Source organism: Clinocottus analis, unplaced genomic scaffold (assembly GCF_023055335.1).
Source record: "Clinocottus analis isolate CAN_PGR_092001 unplaced genomic scaffold, fCliAna1.0.p SCAF_14, whole genome shotgun sequence".
Lineage (NCBI taxonomy): Eukaryota > Metazoa > Chordata > Actinopteri > Perciformes > Cottidae > Clinocottus > Clinocottus analis.
Genome location: NW_027175865.1, coordinates 440,001 through 457,324, shown reverse-complemented (window position 1 = coordinate 457,324; position 17,324 = coordinate 440,001). Strand labels below are relative to the sequence as shown.

Sequence of the window (17,324 nt, the reverse complement as noted above, 5' to 3'; positions counted from 1 at the left end):
TCAGAGATTAAAGACGTTTCCCAAAACTATAACTTGGTATTTCCTTTGATAAACATAAGTCACACCTAACATGTTTTGTACTTCCGGTGAATGTCGTCCGATTATTCTATTTCCATGCAGGCATCTTTTATCCTTTGAGTCATCCTGCTAGCTCTGTTTGCTAAAAATTGTGCAGGATCGTTTGTATACTGGTAATAAACTGGTTATAACCGGTTATAACCGCTATAAACAGATCTATGAGGACCAGGTGTGAGGATGAGTCTGGTTCTGGCTGCCGGTGACCTTCGGACACTCGGGCCCTGAACTGTGACGAGGCCGAGCCGCCAACAGCTGCTGCTCTTTAGTAAACAAACCCATGACGCTCTGTTGCCACGGGACCAGCAGAGCTCACGGGGTCAAAGGTCACGAGACCGACGGCTCTGTTTGTGAGCAGAACGAGTTCCCAGAGAGCCTTTCAGCGCGTTGTCAACCGCAGTCGGCTTCAAGCATTTCATTACAGCGTTTAGCAGCTTCATGAGGTCTGTTTGTCCGGGCGCGGCTTACCCAGCATTCATAGCTGCACCCACAGAATCCTTGTTTGTGTAACGAGGAAGTATAAAGGAGGTGAAAAGGCCGGAGGAGGAGGAGTCGAAGACGATGTTCACTACCCGAGTGAAGCAAGAAGTCAGTGTTGAAGTTATTTAAACTCATAAAACTATCTTCTCCTAAACCAACTCAGTATTTAACGATCTTTTCCTAAAACTAAGTATTTAATAATCTTTTTGTGAAGCTAGCTAAGTATTTCTGATCTTTACCTAAACGATAAACTTCAGTATTTTAGAAACCTAACTAAGTATTTTACAATGTTTTCCTAAACTAACTAAACATTATTTTGTCTTAAAAGTTTTTAATCTTTACTTCTCGGTCAGAAGAATATTTAATAAAGTAAAATATACTTTACAAAGATGTAAACAAACAAATAAAAATAAACAAAGCTTTGTTGACTTCTCGCGTCGTGATCAGGAACTGAAACGATTGATCGCTGATCGGCTGTGAGGAATGTTGTCCCTGCAGACGGACGAGCGTTTATCAGACGTGTGTTTACTTTGTCTGCAACGTGACGATGATGACGATGAAGAGGATGTTGTTGTTGATGCAGGCTGCATATTTCTTGGTTGTTGTCATCTTCGGCCACGTTGTCGGGTTCAGACTTGTTTACTCCGTTTATTGCTGACTTCATACGGAGTCGTTCTGCTTTTAAAACACTCTTTATATGTTTTTAAATATATGAATGTATCGACTTACTTATAAATGCAAATGATTGAGATTTTTGAAACTACCAGAAAACACAACACAAATACATTTCAGGCTTTAAAAACTTCACTTCTGTTCTGGACGGACAGTCTGCGTTCTGTCTTCCTGTCCGTCAGAGCAGAAGCGACCGCTGTGCTTCCTCTTCCTCTTCCTCTTCCTCGTCTCATGGCGGCCGGGCTCAGGTATATTTATATTTATACTCGTCTCCTGTCGGCTGCAGAGCGACACGACTCTCTATACATATCTATATTTATGCTTCTGAAGTGGCTCCATGTGGGAGATTATGGAGGAACCTGCAGGAAGCAAAGCGGCTGAACCCAGAAGTTCCTGTTCAGGAAGGAGAAACCAGACGGCTGCACGCGGGAACAGAGAAAGACTCACAAACCGCTCAGATTCCTCCAGATGTTTTATTCTTCATGATGAGAAGGTTTATTGTTTCATTGGATATCTCACGTGTTCCATCTTTTCAAAAACTAAGAGAGAATCATGTTTTGACACTCGTGTCTTTCTATCAAATGTGCACTCAAACAAACAACAACATATTTATTTAATATATAAATAAATGTAGCTCCTCTGATTTTATATGTATACATTTTAAAACATTTATTAAATAATTAATTGAAATGAAAAAATAAAGTATAAAATATTTTTAAAAAAAAGAATATATATAAAATATTTTATTTATATACATATGTGTATATATATCTATATATAAATTATGTATAAATAAATATTTAATTAAATAATTTAAAAATACAACAAACAAATAAAACTGCATAATTAACTAAATTGTTTACTAACCACAGAGGAAAAAATGTGTCTCCTCCTCCACAGTCACTTTGTTTGTTCAAGGGTTTAATATTTAGCTCACACACACACACACACACACACACACACACACACACACACACACACACACACACACTTTTCCTAATCTGTTGACTGCCTTGGTTCTCAGAGCTGCTCACCAGCTGACAGGAGGCGTCAGACCGTCCGTGAGTGTCTTGGAGGATAAAAGTCTTCTAGTTCTTCTTCTTCTGAGCGACCGGAGGAGCGACGGCGTGATGGGACCCAGGTTAGCAGGTATGAAGCCACGAGGCCGCGGCGAAGAGGAGAGCGTGGTTTGGATTTAGTCACAAAAAGCTGCACGCATGTTTTAAAAAGCATTTCTGTCAGATCTTTTCTGTTTCGTGTCACTCGTTGCTCAACGTTGTCTTGTTGTAAACTGCGGACGCTTTTTACAGGTTACAGTTTAAAACCAAAGTTGTCGCGACTCCAGTTTTGTGTCATTATAAAATGCAATCGCTCATTTAAAAGGAGATTTTTTAAATTTGTATTATTATGCTGTTAAAACCTGGGGACAGATTAACAAACATCCTCACCTCGACTCAAACCTGTGACAGAGAATTTACATACAATGTTGTTTGATTGATTGATTGATTAAGCTGTTGCTGAACAAGAAGGATGCCAATCACAGCCAGAATATCTTTTTTTCTTTATATATATATACATATATATATATATATAAAATATTTTATATATATATATACATATGTATATATATATAAAATATTTTATATATATTATTTTTTTTTATATTTTATACTTTTTTTGCATGAAAAAATATATGTATTTATATATATAATATATATAAATATATTATATATATGTATTTATATATATATAAATACATATATATAATATATATAAATATATTATATATATATATGTATTTATATATATATATATATATATATATATATATATGTATACATATATATATATATATATATATATATATATATATGTGGTGATATTTCTGTGTTTCATGCTTTGACGTCTCTTATTTAGCTTCCATACTGCTGTTTCCCTTTTGTTCGTTCTAACCATGCTATTTGTTAAAGAACTAGCCTCCAGGTTCAGACTCCTCTGGTTGTATAGAAGTCTATGCTTCATGTGTTAAAGCTGCATTCTCTCTCCTGACCATCAGGGGGCGACTCCTCTGGTTGTATAGAAGTCTCTGCTTCATGTGTTGAAGCTGCATTCTCTCTCCTGACCACCAGGGGCCTCCTCTGGTTGTATAGAAGTCTCTGCTTCATGTGATGAAGCTGCATTCGAGGGCGTTTCAGCCTCCTTTGTTTAAGTTGTTTGTCTTTCTTATCTCTGCTGTTGACGGAAGCGTCGGCTGTTATCGAGGTTGGAACAGAAACGATCGTTGGAAGATGAATTGAGAAAACTGGTCAGTTTGGATTCTGGTTATTGACAAAAAAAATATGCGCTCATAATGATTTCCTCTCCCTCCGTCAGTGGCTTCTTCTCAGGAGGAGAAGGAGGTGGCCGGAGGTCAGGAAGGAGTCCGGATGAGGAGCTGCAGTGAGGGCAGCAGTTACAGCAGGGGCGAAGTCGGCCTGTCCAACAACTCCTCTTCCTCCTCCTCTTCCTCCTCCTCTTTGTCCTCCCCGGTGCTCTACAACCCCAAATCAGGTAAAACAAAATAAGGTGGTAACTTTTGGTTCTGCCAACTGAAGCCACCTTAAAGCTGCATTCTCTCTCCTGACCACCAGGGGGTGACTCCCCTGGTTGTATAGAAGTCTATGCTTCATGTGTTAAAGCTGCATTCTCTCTCCTGACCACCAGGGGGCGACTCCTCTGGTTGTATAGAAGTCTATGCTTCATGTGTTAAAGCTGCATTCTCTCTCCTGACCACCAGGGGGCGACTCCTCTGGTTGTATAGAAGTATACGCTTCATGTGTTAAAGCTGCATTCTCTTTCCTGACCACCAGGGGGCGACTCCTCTGGTTGTATAGAAGTCTATGCTTCATGTGTTAAAGCTGCATTCTCTCTCCTGACCACCAGGGGGCGACTCCTCTGGTTGTATAGAAGTCTATGCTTCATGTGTTAAAGCTGCATTCTCTCTCCTGACCACCAGGGGGCGACTCCTCTGGCTGTATAGAAGTCTATGCTTCATGTGTTAAAGCTGCAGTCTCTCTCCTGACCACCAGGGGGCGACTCCTCTGGTTGTATAGAAGTCTATGCTTCATGTGTTAAAGCTGCATTCTCTCTCCTGACCACCAGGGGGCGACTCCTCTGGTTGTATAGAAGTCTATGCTTCATGTCCTCTTTGTTTGGGTGTTTCAGTCCTGAAGAGGCCGGTGAGCACAGAGGAGCTGCAGAGACCAGGAGGACCCTTCGTCAAGAAAACATTCAGAGTACGTTGATATTTTATCCTCTTTTAACAACTAATAAACTTAATAAAACAACTTTTTCATTTAGCTGAGAAGCTAAAGGAACAACAACGGTCTCCAGGAGGCTCCTGAAACTTTAACTGACATTTTAACTTCATGTTTTATTTTGCATACGTGTCCCAAAACTATTGCGTTATGTGTCGTCGGGTTCTTCTGGACTCTTCTTGAGGTGTGTGTCTGTGCGGCTGCAGATCGTGGGCGATGCTGTGGGCTGGGGGTTCGTGGTGAGAGGAAACAGGCCGTGTCACATCCAGGCCGTGGAGCCGAGCGGCCCGGCTGCTGCTGCCGGCATGAAGGTAGGCATTGTGGGAAATGTAGTTTACGAAAAAGGCCTCAGCTTTTTTTTTTTTAAAGAAATGAATTTGCAAAGAGAAGTTAGGGTTTCACTGTTAATGTCAATAGTTTGTGTGGATGTGTCATCTAGTGGCATCTAGTGGCCAGTACAGGAACTGCAGATTATAACTGCAGATTATAACTGCAGATTATAATTGTTTGCTGCACGTCGTTTAGAGTTCAGAAATGTCTAAAAAACGAAAGACAGCGTTCCAACGAATGAGTTGCTGCAAGCGAGTCTTTCTGTCCTTTAACTTGTTTTCCTCTCGTTTGGCCCTCTTCTTCATCCTCTTCTTCATCCTCTTCTTCATCCTCTTCTTCATTCTGTTCTTCATCCTCTTCTTCGCCCTCTTCTCCGTCCTCTTCTTCACCCTCTTCTTTATCCTCTTCTTCGTCCTCTTCTTCACCCTCTTCTTCACTCTCTTCTTCACCCTCTTCTTCATCCTCTTCTTTGTCCTCTTCTTCACTCTCTTCACTCTCTTCTTCACCCTCTTCTTCACCCTCTACTTGGTCCTCTTCACCCTCTTTTTCGCCCTCTTCCTCACCCTCTTCCTCACTCTCTTCTTCACCCTCTTTTTCACTCTCTTCTTCACCCTCTTCTTGGTCCTCTTCACCCTCTTCTTTGTCCTCTTCACCCTCTTTTTTGTCCTCTTCCTCACCCTCTTCCTCACTCTCTTCTTCACCCTCTTCTTCACACTCTTCTCCGCCCTCTCCTTCGTCCTCCTCTTCACCCTCTTCTTTGTCCTCTTCTTCACCCTCCTCCTCTTCCTCGCCTCCAGGTGTGTCAGTTCGTGGTTTCGCTCAACGGGCTCAACGTCCTGAATCTGGACTACCGGGCCGTGAGCCACCTGATCCTCACGGGGCCCAGCATGGTGGTGATGGAGGTGATGGAGGAGGCCGACCACTGAGGCAGAACAGAGGAGCGCTGAGAGGAACCAGTCTTCTATGAAACCGTCTGAGGTTTCCTTCAAAGGACTGCAGCAGCACGGTGAGGAGACGGCGATGACCTCGTTGTGAATTACGTGACCGGAGGGACTTTTGTCTTCAGGTCGGCCGACGATGTAACTTTAAAGCTCGAGAGTCGGACTCTCAGGAGACTCTTCGTGGAAGCTGAGCAGCAGCACAGATATTTAAATGTTTTCAGGACACGGCGGAGCGGCCGGGGTCCAAACCCGGGGAGGCGGTTCGGTTCTGAGCTGAACGTCAGCCGTCTGAGAGATGATCATGCGTGTTGGTTAATGGAAACATTCCTTGGTTTTACACCTGTTTTCTTCAGAGGTGGAGAAGAGGGGTTCTCGTTAACGCCTCCAAGCCAAACAACGTCCACGAGGCCCTGTTGCCTGATGGTGATTGAAGTTGAGATCTTTCTCAATGTACTTCTATGGGTAAAGGAGTTTTCTGGCTCCGATGGCATCGCCCGGCGGACTCTGATATTGTCATTCCACCGCGTGGCCTCGATGCAAAATTAGGTTTCAATGGCAACGGTACGCTTTTAACAATAAAAATGGCCGCCACTCTGACCGTCCAGCTCCATTCATTTGATTGGACACGTCGCTTCTCGTCACGATGTATTTGTCCTTCATTCCAAAATGAGCTTCATTATGACATTTTTAAAACCTTTGGAAAAGAGAAAGATCCCGGCATTAGACAGAAAAGCTGCCGCGAGCCGGACGACCTCTTCATCCTGATTCATCTCAAAGAAAGAGGAAAATGTGTCCTATGAGTTTCATTTCAAGGTGTTTTTTGAGGCACGCTGTCGTCCTACAAAGAGATCACGTTGCCGTGGTTCCTTCATTCAGGCGCTTTGGACTCTTAACCCCCGAGTGCTGCCGCCTCCACACAAACACATTACTGCATGGAGCCCCCCCCCCACACACACACACACACACACACCTCAGTGTTTGCTTTTCCATCCTGTGAACCTGCAACGTCTGATTCCCAGAAAGGAAGTGAGGAGTGTGAAGACGATCAACAAGTGGACCTGAAGAGCTTTGTTTTGGTTCCTGGCTCCTTCATGTTCACGTGAACGGGCGACAGCGCTGAGAAGCTCTCGGCTCCGCTCGCATCTTTCATGACGGTTGTTTTAAAACACTGAGGATTTTATTAAGGAACTAAATATCCTTTAATGAAAACAGGTCTTCATTTTGCAGAATTACATGCAGACAATACGCCTTCTGGAGGCTTATGAAGATATTATTGTTGGTAATATTGCAGAAACTTCTTCGATTTAAATTATTTAAGCTTGACCTTTTATATGTCTTTAAAAGCCTTGCTTTAAATTCCCTCTTTTATTTCCTCACCTGTAACTGTTTGACGTTGAATGTGAGAATACGTCACTTTGCATTCCTCCAAATAAAAATACAATATAATATAAACTAAAATCGATTGAAGTTCTCTTGTGTCGATTCAGGAAATCCTTCATTTACAAAAAAGAGGCACGAGGTCGTGTTTAAGAGTCGTGTTTAAGGGTCGTGCTTAAGAGTCGTGTTTAAGGGTCGTGCTTAAGAGTCGTGTTTAAGGGTCGTGCTTAAGGTTCGTGCTTAAGAGTCGTGCTTAAGGGTCGTGTTTAAGGGTCGTGCTTAAGGGTCGTGCTTAAGGGTCGTGTTTAAGGGTCGTGCATGAGGTCGTGTATGAGGTCGTGCATGAGGTCGTGGGTTGCGCTGTGAGACGGAGGGCTCAGGTGAAGCGGAGGTCAGCTCTGAGCCTCATTCAGGTGTTGAAGCGTCTCAGGTTTATGTTTCAAACTCCTCGTGATGAGAGCCAGCTGTCAGTCTGCAGCTTCACCAGGTGGTGGCAGCACCTGCACATGCATGTACCTGTGTGTGTGTGTGTGTGTGTGTGTGTGTGTGTGTGTGTGTGTGTGAGTGTGTGTGTGTGTGTGTGTGTGTGTGTGTGGGGAGTGTTTGTCATGAATGAACTCAGAGGCGCTTCCTTCTCCTTCAACGTAAACGCGTCGTTAAAACGAGTGTAAATCTTTTAATGCTTCCCGGAGAAGAAATACGGCGGCTGTCATTACAACATTCTCTGTTGTCAACGCGGGGAATCCTCCCGGTGATTGACGGTTATTAGCCGGTTCATAAAAGAAAAGGTCGTCGTTCAGGAGGTCGTGAGGTCATTTTGAAAGGTTCAAGAACGTAAACCGCCGGAGCTGAAGGGCGAGAGGCTGCAGCGGGTCACTGAGAGGAGAGGACGCCACGAGTCACCTGGAGGGGAAACTAAACGAGTACAAAGAGACACACAACTACACACTGAGACGCAACTACACACAGAGGCTAAACTACAAACGTTGTGGGTCTTGTTCCTGTCAGAGAGGTGGTGCTGGGGTCTTTTCCCTTTCGGTAGCCAGGGGCCCCATCGTCTCATAAATAAGCCCTTTGGCAGTTGTTTTAAACTAAATGAACCACCTAAACCAGAACTAGATACCTAAACCAGAACTAAAGCAGAACTAGATACCTAAACCAGAACTAAAGCAGAACTAGATACCTAAACCAGACCTAGATACCTAAACCAGAACTAGATACCTAAACCAGAACTAGATACCTAAACCAGAACTAGATAACTAAACCAGAACTAGATACCTAAACCAGACCTCAACACCTAATCTAGACCTAGACACTAATCCAGACCCTAATCCCTCTTCATCAGTAATCTCCTCTCAGGGAAAGGTAGGACAGCGTTCAGCAGAGTCTTTCCTGTGAGCGTGTTGCGACGCATTCAGGGAAGACGGAGCTTCCTGTGTCTCAGGTTCAGTTTGGCATTCAATATTACAAATCATTTTTACACTGTCTCAGCCGGAAGCTGTAAAAAACATTTCTGACTAAGGGTCATTGAACACATCGCGTGTGTGACAAATGCAACATGAAAAAAAGCTCAACATTGTGATATTTCATCAACAACATGTCACAAGGTGTCATGGAACCAAGGGGAGGATTTCAGATCACACTGTTGATGATGTCACAGGATTAAATGTTTAAAAAAGATGCTTCAAAGAATCCTGTGAAATGTCTTCTTTTAGATTTAATCTGGATATTATTCTATTATTCAGGATTACAGTGTGAGATCTCTGATGCTGCCGTCAACTAATCTACATGCAGGCTTTCTATTCACACACACACACACACACACACACAGCATCATTACTCTCAATCACCGTCACGATGTGCCTGTGATTCTCTACAGCGGAGCCAGTTTGTGTTTTTCTTTCTTGCGTTAAACCAAAAACACGTAAAATAAAACATACTTCATACTTTTTTGGTCATACTTTTTTTTTGTCGACTTTTTTTTGGTCATACTTTTTTTTGTTATGACTTTTTTTGGTCATACTTTTTTTTGGTCAAATGTTTTTTTTGTCGACTTTTTTTTGGTCGTACTTTTTCTTGGTCGACTTTTTTTGTCATTCTTTTTTATGCCTTTTTTTGGTCATACTTTTTTGTTATGACTTTTTTTGGTCATACTTTTTTTGGTTGACTTTTTTTGTCATACTTTTTTTTACTTTTTGGTCATACTTTTTTGTTATGACTTTTTTTGGTCATAGTCTTTTTTGGTCGACTTTTTTTGGTCATACTTTTTTTTGGTCGATTTTTTTTGTCATACTTTTTTTATGACTTTTTGGTCATACATTTTTGTTACAACTTTTTTTTAGTCAGTCTTTTTTGGTCGACTTTTTTTGTCATACTTTTTTGCCATGACTTTTTTTGGTCAAATGTTTTTTTTGGTCATACTTTTTTTTGGCGACTTTTTTTGTAATACTTTTTTTGGTCATACTTTTTTGTTATGACTTTTTTGGTCATACTTTTTTTGTCAACTTTTTTTTTTGGTTGAATTTTCTTCTCATACTTTTTATTAACTTTTTGGTCATACTTTTTTGTTATGACTTTTTTTGGTCATAGTCTTTTTTGGTCGACTTTTGTCATACTTTTTTTTTTGGTCAACTTTTTCTGTTATACTTTTTTGTCATGACTTTTTTTGGTCAAATGTTTTTTTTTGGTCATACTTGTTTTTGTCAACGTTTTTTTGTCATACCATTTTTTGTCCACTTTTTTGGTTATACTTTTTTTGTCATGACTTTTTTTGTAATACTTTTTTTGTCATAACTTTTTGTAATACTTTTTTGTCATTACTTCTTTTTGGTCATACTTTTTTTTGGCGACTTTTTTTGGTCATACTTTTTTTTGGCAACTTTTTTTGTAATACTTTTTTTGGTCATACTTTTTTTTGGTCGACTTTTTTGTCATACTTTTTTAATGACTTTTTGGTCATACCTTTTTGTTACAACTTTTTTTTAGTCAGCCTTTTTTGGTCGACTTTTTTTGTCATGACTTTTTTTGGTCAAATGTTTTTTTTGGTCATACTTTTTTTTGGTGACTTTTTTTGTAATACTTTTTTTTGTCATACTTTTTTGCCATGACTTTTTGGTCAAATGTTTTTTTTGGTCATACTTTTTTTGGCGACTTTTTTTGTCATACTTTTTTTGGTCATACTTTTTTGTTATGACTTTTTTTTGTCATGCTTTTTTTGTCAACTATTTTTGGTTGACTTTTTTTGTCATACTTTTTTTGTCATGACTTTTTTGTAATACTTTTTTTGTCATTACTTCTTTTTGGTCATATTTTTTTTGGCGACTTTTTTTGGTCATACTTTTTTGTTATGACTTTTTTTTGTCATACTTTTTTTGTCAACTATTTTTGGTTGACTTTTTGTCATACTTTTTTTGTCATGACTTTTTTGTAATACTTTTTTTGTCATAACTTTTTGTGATACTTTTTTTGTCATTACTTCTTTTTGGTCATATTTTTTTTGGCGACTTTTTTTGGTCATACTTTTTATTGGTCGACTTTTTTTGTCATACTTTTTTTGTCAACTATTTTTGGTTGACTTTTTTTGTCATACTTTTTTTGTCATGACTTTTTTTGTAATACTTTTTTTGTCTTAACTTTTTGTAATACTTTTTTTGTGCAACTTTTTTTGATCATACTTTTTTTTGGTCGACTTTTTTTGTTATACTTTTTTTTATGACTTTTTGGTCATACCTTTTTGTTACAACTTTTTTTTAGTCAGTCTTTTTTGGTCGACTTTTTTTGTCATCCTTTTTTGCCATGACTTTTTTTGGTCAAATGTTTTTTTTGGTCAAACTTTTTTTTGGCGACTTTTTTTGTCATACTTTTTTTGGTCATACTTTTTTGTTATGACTTTTTTGTCATACTTTTTTTTAACTTTTTGGTCATACTTTTTTGTTATGACTTTTTTTGGTCATAGTCTTTTTTGGTCGACTTTTGTCATACTTTTTTTTTTGGTCAACTTTTTCTGTTATACTTTTTTGTCATGTTTTTTTTTTTTGGTCATACTTTTTATTGTCGACGTTTTTTTGTCATACTTTTTTTGTCATGACTTTTTTTTGGAGACTTTTTTGTAATACTTTTTTGGTCATACTTTTTTTTTGGTCGACTTATTTTGTCATACTTTTTTTTTTTAGTCAACTTTTTTTTATACTTTTTTGTCATGACTTCTTTTGGTCAAATGTTTTTTGGTCATACTTTTTTTTGTCGACGTTTTTTTGGTCATACTTTATTTTGTCAAGACTTTTTTTGAAATACTTTTTTGTCATGACTTTTTGTAATACTTTTTTTGGTCATACTTTTTTTGTCATGACTTTTTTTTGGTCATGCTTTTTTTTGGCGACTTTTTTTGTACTACTTTTTTTGGTCATACTTTTTTTTTGGTCGACTTTTTTTGTCATACTTTCTTTTATGACTTTTTGGTCATACTTTTTTGTTACAACTTTTTTTTGGTAATAATCTTTTTTGGTCGACTTTTTTTGTCATACTTTTTTGTCATGACGTTTTTTGGTCAAATGTTTTTTTTTTTGGTCAAATTTTTTTGGTCATACTTTTTTTGTCGACGTTTTTTTGTCATACTTTTGTTGTAATACTTTTTTTTGTCTACTTTTTTTTGGTCATACTTTTTTTTGTCGACGTTTTTTGGTCATACTTTTTTTTGTCGACGTTTTTTGGTCATACTTTTTTTGTCGACATTTTTTGGTCAAATTTTTTTTTTTTGGTCAAATTTTTTTGGTCATACTTTTTTTGTCGACGTTTTTTTGTCATACTTTTTTTGTAATACTTTTTTTTTCTACTTTTTTTTGGTCATACTTTTTTTTGTCGACGTTTTTTGGTCATACTTTTTTTTGTCGACGTTTTTTGGTCATACTTTTTTTGTCGACGTTTTTTTGTCATACTTTTTTTTGTCTACTTTTTTTTGGTCATACTTTTTTTGTCATGACTTTTTTGTAATACTTTTTTTTGTCATGACTTTTTGTAATACTTTTTTTGTTGACTTTTTTTTGGTCATACTTTTTTTGTCATGACTTTTTTTTGGTCATATTTTTTTTTGGTCGACTTTTCTTCATACTTTTTCTTTGGTCGACTTTTTTTGTCATGACTTTTTTTTGGTCATATTTTTTTTGGTCGACTTTTCTTCATACTTTTTCTTTGGTCGACTTTTTTTGTCATGACTTTTTTTTGGTCATATTTTTTTTTGGTCGACTTTTCTTCATACTTTTTTTTTGGTCGACTTTTTTTGTCATACTTTTTTTGTAGGTTTTTTTTCGACTTTTTTTTGTCACGCTTTTTTTTGTCGACTATTTTTTGTCATGACTTTTTTGGTCGACTTTTTTTTGTCATACTTTTTTGTTATGACTTTTTTTTGTTTTTTTGGGGGGGTCATAATTCTGATTATTATTTGTGGCGGAAATGGGCTTTCATAGCCTTTTTTCTTGACTTTTTTTTATCATACTTTTTTTTGTGTGCAAAAACGGGCTTCCATAGGACGGCATACAACAGACCAACATTTACATGTTGAAGTGATTTCATTCTGTAAAACACACTTTTCTCTTTATTTCTTCAAAAGGTCGTCGAACCCGTGACTGAAAAGAGTTCAAGGTCCATTAGTTCATTAGTTCATGCTGCAAAACATGGACATTACATCAGAAACACAAACTGTAGTGAAGGTGTTTGCAAAAAACGTTTTTTCTTGTCTGGTTTTATGAATATTTACCTAACAATAAACAACAAAGTGAGTGTGTGGAAACAACACTGAAAGAAAACAGGAAGAATGTTTCCATGACTCTGTAATCATATTTTTCCCAACACCTGCCCGGTAGTTGAGCTGCGTATGGAAAGCGGTCCCTGCGGGATGCGAACCGTAAACCGCCCGAGGGGAAGGCAGGAGGGGGGTGGGGGTCTCGCGCTCCCACAGACACGCGCTCCAGCTCCCGACACGTTTCTTTCTGCCGACAGGAATGAGTCGCTGCAGGCAGCGCGTGGCGAGGCGGGAAACACCCCGCTGTCCGCCCGCTGCAAGTCTCAACTCACGCGCCGAGCGGCGGGAAGCTGGCGGGAGACACGCCGGAAGTGAGGACGGCCCTGCCTTCAAAATAAAAGAAGACAAGCAACGAGTTTGGATCTTTGTGTGCACAAAGGTGTGACCTCACACAGATCCAAAGGCGTCTACTTGGAAATATTTGGATTTTGTACTCAAGTAAAAGTACTAATACACATATTGTGTGTCAGTAAAGTGTTGAAAATATTACTTAAATGTCGGGATTGTGTTTTAAAGTTTAACGGCCTGAAGGTTTATTTTTATGAGCTTCAAGCTTCCAAAATTAAAATAAAATATGATAAAATAAACCTTTATTAGTCCCACAGTGGGACACGAGAGACACAGTCATATAAATAAACGTAAAGAATCCACAATAGCAGTATTGTAAAGTGTTAAGACTCACGTAAAGTATTACAGTATACAGGTTCAGGGGTTCCAGTGTTTTAATAAATTGTGAGAACTTCTTTTAGCTACTGGAGTCTTTATGCTAAGCTAACCCTGCTACTCTTTACCAGACACACACATTCAACTATTTAATCATGTATTGTATTTTATTGTGTTACAGTGTCATTTTTATTCTATCGTATTCATCTTTTAAAAACCCCAAAACATGTATGTATTCATGTTATGAATATTTCATCTTATTTCGTTGTATCTAAGTTTTAAAACCTTTTTTTATTACTAATTAAATCAAATGTATTTCATTTAGTTTGAGTTGTTTATGAAGTTCATTTTATGTAACTGTTTAAGCAACAACATTGTTGAATCATCTTATTTTCAGCTGGTCAGTGAACGCATCTGAACTGCACTTCCGGTGTGAGATAAAGTGTGACGCTCTGATGGATCCATGGTGTGTTTAGGGACGGTCATAATAACCCAGTAATTAAATCCGGTTGTCGTCAGCGTGGGTTTTTACTTTGAAACTCCAGACCGGAAGTGCGCTGCGTGGTTCGCGCCAGCTTGTCTCCTGGTGCTCAGGCAGCGGGAGCTGAACAGCATCAGAGTCGCTTCGAGGGGGACTGAAGAGCAGCTGTCCGGAGGAGCCGGAGAGAACCAAGGTACACACACACACACACTCATACACACATGCACACACACACACACACACACACACACACACGCATATACATTTATACATTAATATAAATATATAAATAGATTAAAATCAGCTTGCATGATCTGCGCAAGCTTTTCTTCTCTCCACCTCGCGCGCGCTCATCTCACCTGAGATCCGCTCAATTAGGAGGAAAGAAGAGAAACAGCAACTTCCGGCTGCTTTTACGACACAATGAGCCAAAGTGTGTTATCAGGGATGTGATCACGTGTGCAGGTGTTTAAACAGATGTGTGCTCGTGCACCTTTCAAGTGAGACACGCAGCCTCAGATGCTCTCCAGCCATCCCATAATACTTCATACGTTTAGACTTAGAACAGAGGTGTTCCCTCTGTGCGTCATCTTGTTCTCAATCTCTTTCTGTTACAAAAAAAATCTCCATGAATTAAAAGTTTGCGGCAAACAAAACAACAAAAACTATATTTATAAATTCTAAACGTTTTTATGAGATAAAACATGAACAAATAAAACCACACCTTCTGTTTTTGTATTAATGTCCCATGTTCTATAGTGTGTGTGTGTGTGTGTGTGTGTGTGTGTGTGTGTGAGAGAGAGAGAGAGAGAGAGAGAGAGAGACAGAGAGAGAGAGAGAGAGAGAGAGAGAGAGAGAGCAAGTCTGTACATCATAGAGGAGTCGAGGACGATGTCAGTCATATTTCTAATCACCTATTATTATTTTTTTTAATTTTTTTTTACAATTTTACAAATCCTTTACCTGTGCATTGTTTTTATTTATTGTTTTTTTTTAAAAATATTAATGTATTTATATTTACAGAAATGAAAAACAAAACATTTAAAGTTTTTTTTCTGTAACCTGAAACGAGGACTTCACCTTCTGGAGAAAACTGTTTAAATCCTGTCATCTCCTCTTTCTTCATCTCCTCTTTCTTTTTCTCCTCTTTCTTCATCTCCTCTTTCTTCATCTCCTCTTTCTTCTTCTCCTCTTTCTTCATCTCCTCTTTCTTTTTCTCCTCTTCATCTCCTCTTTCTTCATCTCCTCTTTCTTCATCTCCTCTTTCTTCTTCTCCTCTTCATCTCCTCTTTCTTCTTCTCCTCTTTCTTCTTCTCCTCTTTCTTCATCTCCTCTTTCTTCCCTTTTTCCACCTCGTCACCTTCCCACTTCCTCACCGCCTCCTCCTTCCTTACGGACTTCTCTTGTCTCGTCTCATTTATTTTCTACTTCCTCACTCCTCCCTTCCCACCTCCTCCCTCTCCTCCAGGTGTGTCGTGCCCCCTATCTGCAGCTCCCAGGATGCAGTTCTCCGTGAGACTGAGCCTCGGCCTGCTGGGCTTCGTCCTCGTCTCCTTGTTTCCTCATCCAGCGAGGAGTCAAGGTCAGTACCTCCATGAGTCTTCGCTGCCTCTCGTTTCCTATGGTTCCATTATGGTGTTTAGGGTTCCTTATGGTTCCCTTTATGGTTCCTATGGTTCCATTATGGTGTTAGGGTTCCTTATGGACAATAAGGAACCCTCTATTATGGTTCCATTATGGTTCATTTTTGTTCTAAGGGTTTCTTATGGTTCCATTACGGTGCTTAGGGTTCTCTATGGTTCCCTTTACGGTTCTCTATGGTTCCCATCATATTGCTTTGCAGCTTATCTTAGTCTTCACTTTGTTTCTGTCCGTCATGGTTCTGGTTATTTTTGGGTTAATTGACATTTAGAGCGATGAACAACTTAATTTAACTAAAACATGAAGAGGATGTTTCTACAACGGGGCCAATGGGGCCGATCGGGCCCAATGGGGCCCAACAGGGCCGAACCGGGCCCAATGGGGCCCAACAGGGCCAAACTGGGCCCAATGGGGACCAACAGGGCCGAACCGGGCCCAACATAACCAGTTATTACCCCCTACTGACCGGCTATGAGCAGGTTGCTGGCCCTGAACGCCTCGCGGTGCTCCTGCTGTGTAGACGCGTCCTCCTCTGCTCTCACGCTTCATTCATCAGGTCATACTCATAACTTCATGAGCAGCTTTTACTCCCAACGTTCGGCTCTTTCTTGGACGTTTTTTTCTGTTTTTATTTAAGCAAACTGTTTATTTGCCTTCAAAGGGAAAAGCCTTGATGCTAAAATGCTAACGAGGAAACGCACTTTACTGGCAGTCTGTCAAGTCTGTGATTAAACTGCTCGTTTGATTTATTTTATGAATGGAAGAGTTCAAAGGCTTCCTGATAACTCAGGTTTCAGATTGAAAATCCCCAATTATGTTTCTTCACATGTACTAAATGACTAACTTCACACATGTTAACACATTTCTTTGGCTCCTGTACTTCACCACTCAGCTGTTTGTGTGTTTTACTTCCTGTGTCTTGACACAAAAGCGCTTCCTGTTTTCTCCCGTTGGTCCCGCCCTCCGATCACTCCGTCTGTCACCGTCTTGAACTCGTTCAGCTTCTTCAGTCATCGACACGTGACCCCGCTCATCACCGCTTTAACCTCGTCCTCCTTTTGTCCAGGAGGATGAAGGAGGAGCGTCGGGCTCTTAAAGGCGCAGCGCCGACTGCGACAACCGCAATCTCCCTCATTATTGAAGACGTGATTATGGATCTAAGATATTGTTTTCTATCCGTCTCCAACCTCAACGTGTGAAGTGATGCATGTTGTCCAAGAATGTTTCGCTTTGAGCAGTCGGGCAATTTCATGCTGCACCCAAAAGCAAAACAAAAAACCCTCTTTCATTCAGGCTCCGCCTCCTCTCAGAGGTTGTTTGGCAGCGTTGAACCTGAAACAAGGCCAAACCTGCTCGGGGCCGCGGTGCAGAGCCCAGAACCCGCTGACGCGCCGCCACCGCCCTCCAGCCGGGAGCTGGGCCGCCATCCCATAATACCAGATCAGAGGTCTTTCAGAGACACTGGAGTCCTGCACTCCCATTGGCTGACAGCGGGCCACACACACACACACACACACACACACACACACGCACACACACACACACACACACACACACACACACACACACAC

General features: G+C 39.8%; 1 protein-coding gene across 5 annotated transcripts in view; it reads left to right on the top strand.

The window, feature by feature from the left end:
• The first annotated feature begins 14,240 nt into the window (after window positions 1-14,240).
• The window catches only part of LOC137784547 (collagen alpha-1(XIV) chain-like), an 82,223-nt gene continuing 79,139 nt past the window's right edge, over window positions 14,241-17,324 (top strand). For all 5 annotated transcript variants that reach the window (XM_068575314.1, XM_068575313.1, XM_068575312.1 and 2 more), the window contains exons 1-2: window positions 14,241-14,305; window positions 15,581-15,694. In XM_068575314.1, the coding sequence (XP_068431415.1) occupies window positions 15,613-15,694 (82 nt within the window). In that variant the 5' untranslated portion in view covers window positions 14,241-14,305; window positions 15,581-15,612. The remainder of the gene's footprint in view (window positions 14,306-15,580; window positions 15,695-17,324) is intronic.